We start from the raw sequence: 12356 nt of genomic DNA on the forward strand, positions 1-12356 counted from the left end.
TTGATTGCATTTTCATTTATAGTGTTCCTAAAAACTTTAACCTTTTGAGGACCAGTCCCAAGTATACTCGGGCAGGTGTCTATGGGAAATGCGTGTTGTAGCAAAATCAACCATCCTCAACAGGAAGAAGAAATTAAGCTATGTTGGCATGTTCACTGCAGTGCTCTAAATATCCTGCAGAGTCAGGAAAACAAAAGAGGGTAATTCACCATACTCATTCCACAATCAATCCACAATATTTTGCTCCAGGTATGTGTCTGCGCGCAAGGACCGAGTGACGGTCATTTTCAGTACGGTCTTCAAGGATGATGATGACGTCATTATAGGGAAAGTCTTCATGCAGGTAAGATTGTCTGGTGTGTTGCAACCACCTCAAGGTTGGTTAAACCTAAGTCCTTTGTTGCATTTCTTGCTTGTAACACCATACATCCTCCCCTTATTGATACATTGACAATGTTTGACAATGTATGAATTCGAAAGAAATCACACTGAATACGTTCACATGAAGTTGAAGGGAATATCTGTAGGTCATAGTTGTAGTTGTGAAAATTCTTTCAAAATCTTTCGATCAATGAATTCTGTTGCTTCTGTTATGAACCCATATGTGCAGTAGCTCCATATGACATTTAAATTTGACAGGTAATAAAAAGATGGCTGTTTGTAATTGCAAAAGGATGTACATGGTAGTAACTGTAATTGTGGACACCTGATACATTGTAATTGTATGAAAGATCTCAATCAAAAGCACATCCAGAGGTTAAATGTCATTGTCTTTATTCACATGGTTGGAGGGGCATGAATTAACCTTCTCAGAAATGATTTTAATCTGGATAATGGCCAAGGAAACACTGGTTTACTGTATTTTCATCATCATTCTTGTTATCGTTTGTGTGTGTAGGAGTTCAAGGAGGGTCGTAAGGCCAGCCATACAGCACCTCAGGTTCTGTTCAGCCACCGTGAGCCCCCCTTAGAACTTGAAGGCACAGATGCTGCAACTGGGGACAACATTGGATACATCACTTTTGGTGAGTGTTATCAGTGAAGTCTAATTTGCCATTTTCAAGTGTTACGCTGACTTCCCCACAGCTCCGGTATGGTTCAACCCGTTTGTAGTACGGTAACTGAAGTGCCCGAAACTGGCCGTTCGTTTTTTGCTTTCTGTTTTTTAGATAAGTTTTCTGCTTCTCAATTTTGTGCTTTTTATAGAATATATGTAATTATGTAACTTGAAAGAGGTCAAAAGGTCCAGCAAAAGAATGTCAGAATTATTTCTGTGACACACCATTCTCTTGGTAATGTCTCAATAGGCTTTTGAATAAACATAACTTAGACAAAAATAAACATGCAGAGAGCTATTTTACATATACGCATAGAACATTTTCAAAATGTGAGTAATATTGCTGTACCTTCCAGTGAACCATGGCCATTATATATACAGAATCTTCAGCTGCTAATGTAATAAAGCAGTCTCTGAGAGGAACTGCTGTGCATGTGGAAACCTTCACATTGATCAATCATTCACCTTGGTCCAACTTGGTGAAATGAACTACTTTGAACATAAAATTTGTTAATGACAGTATTTCTGAACATATTTCAGTAACTTCAAAAAGTGTTTGAATATTACTATGTTCGCAGTAGGTCACTAGAACATGAAATATTCCATGTTCATAAGTCTGTAGATATTGTTCTGCATTGCTACACTTGTAAAAACACTGTACAAGTATTTCCATGCAGTCTTAAGTACATGGTTACCAAGTGGGTAAGGCAAAATTGCAAAGACATGATATTCACATGTTCATGTACCCCAGACATTGCCACCACAAACTTGTGTATGTGGGATTATATTCCACATACTAAGAATGTTGCAATAGGATTGGTCAAGAGCTGATCACGTGATGAAGCGTAGTTTTGCCCATCACATCACCTGAGAAGAAAAGTTCGTTACACTCTATGTTGATAGTCCCTTTTTGTTTCGCTGATCTCCATACAGTCCACTCAGTCCTAGCGCGAGATGAGAACGCGCGAAATAAAAGTGCGTTGCACTGTGGACTATCATGTGACCTAGGTCAATTGATAGTACACAGTGCAATGCACTTTCACTTCGGTGCCGCGCGGTGTGCGCAGCAAATTAATTGTTTTGTCATCTACGCGCACACGTAGCCTAAGCCCTAAGGATACCTAAAAGACAGCTAAAACAGTTTCAGATGTGGAATAAAATGGGAATTTCTAGGACCCTAGATGTGGAATATAAAGCAAATAATCAACTTTTAGTTTCAGGCAATGAGACAAACTATCACTTCCTCGGCGATCTGAATGTGTACGCTATCTTTCCTCAGCTGCGCTTCGGAAAGATAGCTACATCCAGATCGCCTCAGAAGTGATAGTTTGTCCCATCACCTTCACCAACGTTGATTATTTGCTTACTATTGATTGCAGATGTATGTGTGCTGTTTTTTCCCCTGACTCTTGGTTTAATGTGATGTCTTATTTGAGTTTACTTCTGCAACCACTGAGAGGTTTCCTGAGGCATGATATGTAGATGGATTTACTCTAGCTCTGCCTACAGATGTAGTTTAAACTTCATCCAGCCATGCTGGCACAGTTGTGAATGAAACTGAACATGAAATGATTGAAACTCAGTGCATGTTGCAATATACCGGTACCTGTACAGTCCTAGCATTCTAATGATCAGAGTGCATGATATTTGAAACTCTTCACATTGCATTTGCATGCCTGATTTTACATTGGCACAGTCATTGGTCATGCATATAGCTCCTTGCTCCTTTTAGCCTGTTTCATGTCTTGTTTAAATAACTATGTCTAAATGAATACCTCGATTTAGTTCACACACATTGTATGATCTTTTTTATTACATATATGCAGCTTTTATGTTCTGTTAAAGCCAAATCAAAGTTCTGGTACGCCTGCAAAAATTGTCAAAGTTCGCTCCCAAATGTACACGTGTGCCTAAGAAATGTGTGGAATAACACTGTAATAACAAGATATTTGTTTGGTAATGACGAAAATGCAAAATATTAACCAAAATGGTTCGCCGGAGTCGCAATCTCAGGACTTACCCAATCGGGGTCAGGCTAACTCGGACTCGGGGACAACTCGGCCTCACTTTGACGGCGGGGCAGAGTTGTCCTTCTGGATTGTACAGTGTTGTACTATGGGAGCGTTTCACATTCTGGCTGGTTGCAGTTATGGGCGGAGTTGATGCAACGTGCATATCAAAGAACTTCTGTGGCGCACATGCAAATTAATGTGCACCTATTAGGCGCCTATGTATAGAATATGGCGATCACAAACTGCATGTGTAGATTGTCTGAAATAGGGCCGAATTTTCCCTGAGACCGAGTTAGTTTGGATCCTTCTGGAATAAAAGTTGGTATATCAACCACACTTTTGATTTCAATATAACTCCAAAACAACTCTTCATCCCAGCAAATCGCGTCAGCCAGCTATAAAGTTTCTTGGTAGACTCTTTCAATATATTGCAAGCAAATATGAAATGTTGCCAGACAGGTTCTCAAACCCTTACCAGAACTATGTTTTAACAGAAGCATGTTCATAGTTCTTGAAGTGATGCAAGAAAAATTAGGTAATGTATGCAAGTTGACATTCCGTGGATTGCATCATGTACGTATTAACCATTCCTGATATTTTTGTAATTTTCTTTCCACACCTGTGCCACTGGTGTACAGTTTTGGAACCACGTCACACAAACGCAGCATCAAGGGACAATACCATCAACCTCATTCACACTTTCCGGGACTATCTCCACTATCACATCAAGTGCTCAAAGGTAGGTCCATTGTAGACTAAGCCATTCAAATTGGTTTAAGTAAGTTGGTTCTAGTTAGAAACCTTTGAAGGTATTTTAGGAGGAGGGTTGTTGTTGCTTTTTTTTTGGGGGGGGGGGTGGGGAATTGAAGTGTTTTGTTTTGTTTTGTTTTGTTTGTTTTGTTTTGTTTTGTTTTGTTTTCTGTTACTATCCCAGCCATTCCAATGTATTTGCACAGAGTCTTTGTAGGGAAATCCATGTTTGAAGAGACTAGCAGGGATAACTGTCAGCACCGTCTTTACCATGCAATGCAATGCAATGCAATGCAATGAAACGCAAAGCAATGCAAGCTTTACATAGTGCCGGAATACATTTTATTTTTTTTATGTATTTTTTTAAAAGAGTTTTACTGTATGAATGTAGATCAAATCAAATCAGGTGTAAAGGTAATAATAAGTTTTTTTTTATAGTTGTTGTTTGGGGGATTTTAGTTTAATCAACTGATATAGTAGCCATGAACAAGACATATTAATGGTCAAAATAATATAATTCAGTGTATATAATACCAATCTCCTCCACCCCGAAACAAAAAGACAGATTTGATTGCCAAACATATATGTTAATAACCCCTTGTTAAGTGTTTTCATTATCATTCATGTAATTACTTTCCAATGACAAGGTGGATGTGTTACTGACTATTAAAAGCCACCTCCTACCCATCTGCAGATGAGATTTCAAATTTGGGACACTTGTGAAATGGCAACCAATGTATGTGGAAGTTTGTCTTTGTCTTCGTTATATTTCAAAGGGACTGTACAGTACTGGTTGAGGGTCGAGATTCAGGTTTATAACATTCCTAAGTGAGATGATGAGAAACCTCTTATGAAATATTAAAGAGCATGTAATTTTAAAAAGATTCAATGTTTATTTGATGAAAATTGGTTTTGAAATGGCTGAGATATCCAAAAAAGTGATAAATGATAAAAAGCGACAGGCCACGCCTTTTATTAGAATCTCTTTGTTTCACCTTGTTTTTGGATATCTCAGCCATTTCAAAACCGATTTTCATCAAATTTCTTTGCTCAATTTTTCAAATAAACTTTTGATACCCCTTAGAATAGCATGCTCTTTGACATCTCATAGAGTGCTTTCTGAATATCTCATAAAACGTTAAAAGCTAAATCCTCACCTCGACCAGAACTGTACAGTTCCTTTAAAGAGTTGTATCATCATATCTTGTGTCTTTTTTTCTTCACACCAGGCATATATCCATTCCAGAATGAGGTTCCGCACCTCAGAGTTCCTGAAGATCCTTAACCGTGCAAGACCAGAAGATCAGACCCAGAAAGAGAAAAAGACCATTTCGTGAGTTTTTTCAGCACTTTCACTTTCAGAAGATAACATACGAATTTGAATTCACGTAAAATAAAAATATATAACAATTGTACGAAATCGGCGTTGAAAATGTAAATGATAACTATTGTTATTATTATTATTATTATTATTATTATTATTATCATTATTATTATCATCATCATCATTTCTCCCACCGGTTTTTTTTTTTTTTTTTTTTTTTTTTGCTTGGTTGATTTATATTCTGCCTCTTAAAACATGTCATTACAAAATAACATCTTTTATAATTATTTTCCAATATAACTGACGACAATTTAAACAGAATTTGCGAACTTATTATCGTCGAAGAATAGTCAGTGTCAAAGAAAAGGAATAGTCATGAAAGGAGAAAAAGCATCAAACTGTAAATCTTAATATAACCTTATGCTCGAAATGATGGTGGTCATCATCACTATTCCCAATAATCATAAAAAAATACCACAAATGGTAAGCAGCAGCAGGTACTAAGAAGCAATCGATTTCAGGTAAGAAGATCGTGGCATCTTGAAAATAGTTGACCTACCTGATATCCAACCAGCTCTTCCATTGCGAAGGTGCAGAGTGATAGGGAAGAGCCTTCGCATATTGCACGCAAACAGGTTCATCGACTCCTTTGCGAGTCGTGGTCTATGCATATTAAAGAATGAAATGCGCATGCGTGATTAAAACCTGCGTCATTAGTTATTCCCAGTCGGTCTCCTCTGAAAGAACTCTTTATATACGCACCCCTGTCGAACAGTAATAACCATGTAACCAGTGAATTCAACAGTGATGGCAGTAGAAATATGCAACATTTTCACACAAGCAATTTGTAGCCTGCATTTGTGTATTTCTACATAAATTCTCATAATTCACATAGATTTCTCCCAATACTATTTTCCCGATTATTGTTTACTGCACACCATATACACACCCACCTCTCGCTAAAGCTATGGGTGAACCACGTATATCTTATACAGGGATATAATTATTATATATAAATATACAAATCATGACATATATTATGTGAAATATTGTGACCGTAGATCTGCATAGAAACAATGCTTAAATACCAAGCGAAAGAAGACAGAGAGAACAAGAAAGATGCAGTTTTAAAAGAAGGAAAGACATTTCCGTCTTTAGTTGAATACTATAGAAATTTCAAATGCAATGTTCATCTTGTTATTCAATGTGCCTGCATGGTTGGTGATCACTAGCGAGGATCACTAGCGGGTTCACCATCCGAAGCTGAGGCGATGGCACCAGGTGTACACGACTCCATCACTGGAGACGTGTAAAATTATCTGATGTTATTTGTATTCTATTCATAATGCAAAATTTTATCATATGTCTGGAATCAGTATTTTCATCTTATCATGACCCAGCTGTCCGTTAATTGGCCGGTGCAGCTTACGGCGTGACCCATGCAGAAGAAAAGAGAATACTAGTTACCTTTATCACGTTTCCAAAACGTACGTCAAATGATAGATTCATTACCGTCTGGTAGTAAGGAGTTGTATAGAAGTGAGCTCTAGAGCTTTGGTAGTATAGAAGCTGTGGTTGGAAAAGAGGAAGACTTAGGATGGAAAACGAGTGGGAGTGGATGTGGTAGTGGATTAAAAGTAGTAACGTGTATATTTGTAAATGTAATGACAAACTCTATCATTGAAACAATTAGGATAAAAGTAATTCTGTCCCAAGGAGGAGGTCAGTCTGTGTTTAAATAGTTCATGATTATTACAATAGTGTAGTATTCTTCCATACCACTCTCTGTGTTCCCTTCTCTACCGTCTCCACTACAGTGCAACTTCAACTTCCAGCCAATCTCTGTCCCCCACTCTTCATTTTTTGCCCTCCTTACAACTCCCAAATGTCGCTTCCCTTTTCAATCCTCCTCTTTCTAGGTTCTTCTTCTTCCAAGCAACGATATGGTGTCACCGCAAACCTTTCTCCCTTATTTACGTCACCATGGAAACCTTCAAGTAACACATAAAAGTGTAGTACTATAGTAGTTAGAAAAAGTAGTGGAGATGGTAGTAGCAACAGTAGTAGTAGTAGCAGTAGTAGTAGTAGTAGTCAATTTGTGGTTGAATAGTTCATGACTATTATTACAATAGTGCAGTAATATAATAGTAGTTAGTAAATGTAGTAGAAGTAGCGGATATTGTATAAGTATCAACAGTAGTAGTAGAGTATAGTAGAGTATAGTAGTAGCAGTAGTAGTGGTAGTAGTAGTAGTAGTAATAGTAGGTCAATCTATGGTTGAATAGTTTATGATTATTACAATAGTGCAGTACTTAGTGCAGTAGTTAGTACAAACAGTAGAGTGATGGAGATGGTAGTAGCAACAGTATAATAGTGATATATTCGCAGTAGTAGTGATATAGTAGTAGTAGTTGTAGCAGTAGTAGTAGTAGTAGTAGAGGTAACCAGTAGTAGTATGGTAGTAGTAGTAGTTGTAGTAGTAGTAGTAGTGGTAGTAGTAGTAGTAGTAGGTCAATCTGTGGTTGAATTGTTCATGATTATTACCATAGTGCAGTACTTGTAGTTAGTAGAAGTATATGGTAGTAGCAACAGTAGTAGTAAAAAAATAGCACATAGTAGTATTAGTAGTTGTAGTAGTAGTAGTAGTAGTAGTAGTAGTAGTAGTATTAGTAGTAGTAGTTGTTGTTGTTGTTGTAGTAATAGTACTTTACAGTACTGTGTGTGGGTAGAGTTTTAGAACTTTTGGAGAAAGAAAGAGACAGAGAGAACATGAAAGATGCAGTTTTAAGAGAAGGCAAGAAATTTCCGTCTTTAATTGCATAGGAAAGAAATTTCAACTGGAGGGTTGAATCGGAGAGAGGGTGGGATATACAGTACATCTTTTTCGTGCATCCAAATATATGGACGACGCTTTCCCTGAGACTTTGGAGAGAACTGTTGTTGTTGTTGTTGTTTTTGTTTTTGTTTTCCTCGTCACCTTTTGTAAGCATGGTATTCAGTTCGCATACAGCTGTTGCCTCGTCTGCCCCTGCGAGGGTTATCAGTATTACTATATCGTTCACTTATTTCAGCAGTTGTCCGACATGCGTAATGTCAGCAAATTAATTTAACTTAATTATTTTATGCCCCTTGTGTATGATGTAATGAATGTCAGACTTTCGGATTTTGGTAATATTATACTACATATCTGTCCAAGAAATGAAAGGGGGTTTTATTTTTCATTTTCATTTTTGAACGCATCTATTTTGCATACACTTTACATGTTTTTTAATCCAATAAATCAATAGCTATTAAGATAATTCTCATAATTATTTCCTACAAACAACAAATCTGTCCAAATTCGGGAGCTATCTCTTTGTCCGTTTACATGCTTTGTACTGGTCCTGTCAAAGTTCTTTTACAGACTTGACTATATCTGTGTACGCTTTCTACCTGTTGTTGTTTTGCATTCTATGTTCTTTACCTGTGCTGTTTATGTATTCTATGTTTTTGATTATTTTGCCAGAAATCTATGTCTATGTGAATTTGCCTACTCGCTGTACTATCCGTGAACCCGGGTTTGTTCGTGCTTCCCTTGTGCCAATATATTTTATTCCTTTACAAACTCGTCAGTTGACATGCCTTCATATACTTTATGACTCTCCTTATGGCTAATCGACTCAATGCAGCATTTGATTTCCCTTGATGATGATGAACTCTTGATTTGTTTAGACGCTCCCCTTCGAAATTAAGTCGGAATAAGTTACATTCGTCTGCTTTTTTTGATAATCTTATTGCCAACAATGTTAACTTATCTTCAAAAGATATATATGTAATGATTTTGATTTTGAATATGACTCCACTCAAACTCCTAAGTATGTCATAGTTCATGAATTTAAAGATTTTACAAATAGTTTTTCACAATGCACATTTTCTATGTTACATGTGAATATAAGGAGTATTTATAAACATTTTGATGAATTACAGATATTATTAGATAATCAAAATAAATATCAAATTTCAGTAATAGGTTTAACTGAAACATGGTTATCATCTGATGATAATTTGCCGTATGCATTAAATGGTTATGATTTTATTGTTAAGAACAGAGTGAACAGGACTGGTGGTGGGGTTGCGTTTTATTTATCTCAAAATTAGAATTTAGTGTTTGTGGTGAACTGAATATTATGAATGATAGAGTCCCTGTTTGTGGAAATTATCATTCCGCAACGTAAAAACATTATAATTGGTATTGTTTATAGACCCCCAAGTTCAAGTTCTAAAGATTTTTTGGATTGTATAATAAATTTATTAAAAAGCCCTTTTTTATTGATAAAAGTATTTTCATAATGGGTGATTTTAATATTGATTTGATTAAGAATGATGATAATACATCTCAAGAATTTCTTGAAATGTTTTTGTCAGCCTCTTTTTTTGCCATTAATTTCGAACCAACTCGTGTTACAAATCATTCCGCCACCCTCCTTGATAATATTTTTGCTAATTCTGTGCAGATTTTAAATTCTTCTATAATTTTATCTGATATTACTGATCATTTTCCTATTATAGCTTGTTCTGACCTTAAACACTGTGTTAATAATTTCATTTTTCTTCATCCAGACGTAGAGCTACACCAGAAAATTTGGCTAGCCTTGGTGCTAGCTTAGATAGGGCTGATTGGTCTAGTGTTTACGATAATGAGGATATAAATGTATCGTTTGAGAATTTTTTAGGGATAATTAATAGATATTTAGATGAATATATTCCCAGATTAAAGAATAGTCAGTAATTATAAAACTTCCCCCCAAATTACCATGCATTACAAAATCTCTTCTTCGTTCAATAAATAGGAAAAATCGGTTATATTATAAATTCAAAATGAAAAAAAAACTGAGAAGTCAAAAAATGAATACACAGTTCTATTTTTTTTTCGTTCCAATAACTAAATATGAAATAATAGATATTGTTACTGCAATGAATAACAAGTGAAGTGCCGGTTATGACGATATCAGTAATTTTATTTTAAAGAGAATTATATCTTCAATTGCTGACCCACTTTCATATATTTTCAATAAATCCATAATTAAGTGGTGTTTTTCCTGATTTTATGAAAATAGCTAAGGTTTTCCTTTTATATAAAAAAGGAAATGATTCTGATATAAGTAATTATAGACATATTTCTTTGCTTTCATCTTTATCTAAAATATTGGAAAAATTGATATTTACAAGTTTCATAATGTTTTTACAAATTCAATTTGGGTTTCGTCAGAAACATAGCACCATTCATGCCCTTTTAAAGTTTATTGACCACAGCCGCGCATACTATTGGTAATCATTCTCATCTTATTGGTATCTTCCTGGACTTCTCCAAGGCCTTCACTTTATAAACTGTCTCATTATGGAATTCGGGGAAGGCCTTGGAGTGGTTCAGGAGTTACCTACAAAACCGAAAACAATACGTATCTCTGAACGAGAACAGCTCAAGTTTAAAATTAATTAAATGTGGCGTCCCACAGGGTAGTTTATTAGGACCTTTACTTTATCATTTATATAATGACTTTTGCAGATCATCTGACATACTCTCATTTATACTTTTGCTGATGATTCAAATATTTTCTTTTCTCACCAAAATCCAGATACTCTTAGACGCATCGTTAATTCCGAATTGAAAAAGTAACTCAGTGGATAAGTGCTAATAAATTATCACTTAATCTTCAGAAAACTAAGTATATGTTTTTTACTAATTTGATAGAAGATTTAGGCACAGATATTATATTTGATGACACTTTGTTAGAACGTGTATCTCATATAAAATTCTTTGGTATCACAGTGGACGATAAACTTTCGTGGAGGCCGCATATTACAAACATTTGTACAATAATTTCACGCATATTTGGTATTATTAATAGACTCAAGTTTCATATTCCATTGTCCTCTTGTTGACGTTGTATTTTTTCTCTGATTTTACCTTATCTTAATTACGGACTCTTAGCATGGGGAAGTGCCCATCAAACTTTACTAGATAAACTACTGTTATTACAAAAAAGCTCTTTTTATTATTTGTGGCGTCCCGTCACGTTCCCATACAGAGCCATTATTTACTATATATAAGATTTTGAAAATTAAAGATTTGTATTTTTTTTCAACTTGGTCAGTTTATGTTTAAGTACAATGTAAATGCACTTCCCAGTATTTTAATTCAATGTTCCTACGGAACCAGTCTTTTCATAATTATCCTACTAGACAATCTAATGAGTTTCTTTTACCCCTCCTGAGAACTTTATTGGCTCAGAAACATTTACATACACCGGTCCTAGATTTTGGAACTCACTAAGCTGTGAAATAAAAAATTCCCCATCTTTGTATTCTTTTAAGCGCAAGTTGAAATTTTTTCTATTAAATCCTCTCTGATATGCTTTTTTTTCATTAGCTATAGGTTTCGTCAACCTCAGGGTTCATCATCCATCCACTAATATTCAATCACTGGTTTCATTATTACGTAATGAAGTAGTCATCACAATCCTTGCACAGCTGCTGCAGCGCCAACTCTATGAAGCACATTCTCTACCATCCCCTGTTCCATTTCCCTTGTTCAGTGTGTATAGGCATTCTCTCATTCTCTCCTTTTCTTTCGTTCCTTCCATTCTTTTCATCTATTCTGGCAAGTTGTGTCATGTTGTTGTGTTTCTCCTATTTTGTCCCGTCCTGTCGTATATCTGTTTGTAACAAGTGTGTGTAAATAAGTAATTCATAAGTGTTAAGAGTGGTTCACATATACAAGCTTTGCTTTTTAGTGGACCTCTCAATTCTTTTTTTTTTCAACTGAAGCATGACTTTGTAATATTTTTTTTTTGCCAGTATGCGCTCTTATGTTCATCGGTATCATTTATCTATTGCAAAGGCAAATGTTGTTTTCATGGATGCAATTCCTAATTTATCTTATGTTATGTTTTGTTGGAGAAAGAAGAATGAAAATAAATGAATTGAAATTGAAATTGAATTGAATTGTTCATCTTGTTATTCAATGTGCCTGCATGGTTGGTGATCACTAGCGAGGATCACTAGCGGGTTCACCATCCGAAGCTGAGGCGATGCACCAGGTGTACACGACTCCATCACTGGAGACCGTGTAAATTATCTGATGTTATTTGTATTCTATTCACAATGCAAAATTTTTATCATACGTCTGGAATCAGTATCTTCATCTTATCATGACCTAGCTGTCCGTTGACCC

The 12356-nt window shown here is 35.7% G+C and overlaps 1 protein-coding gene across 1 annotated transcript; it reads left to right on the forward strand.

Moving 5' to 3' along the window:
* Positions 1–249: 249 nt before the first annotated feature.
* Positions 250–7144, forward strand: LOC139715140 (actin-related protein 2/3 complex subunit 2-like; the record flags this gene model as incomplete). The annotated part of the gene is made up of 5 exons (XM_071626750.1): positions 250–343; positions 899–1025; positions 3708–3808; positions 5049–5152; positions 7063–7144. Coding segments are annotated over 5 exons (508 nt in total), but the record flags the coding sequence as incomplete, so codon positions are not given.
* Between the last annotated feature and the right edge of the window lie 5212 nt (positions 7145–12356).

Source organism: Diadema antillarum, unplaced genomic scaffold (assembly GCF_040938485.1).
Source record: "Diadema antillarum isolate AM-2024a unplaced genomic scaffold, OU_Dant_1.0 seq00002910_RagTag, whole genome shotgun sequence".
Lineage (NCBI taxonomy): Eukaryota > Metazoa > Echinodermata > Echinoidea > Diadematoida > Diadematidae > Diadema > Diadema antillarum.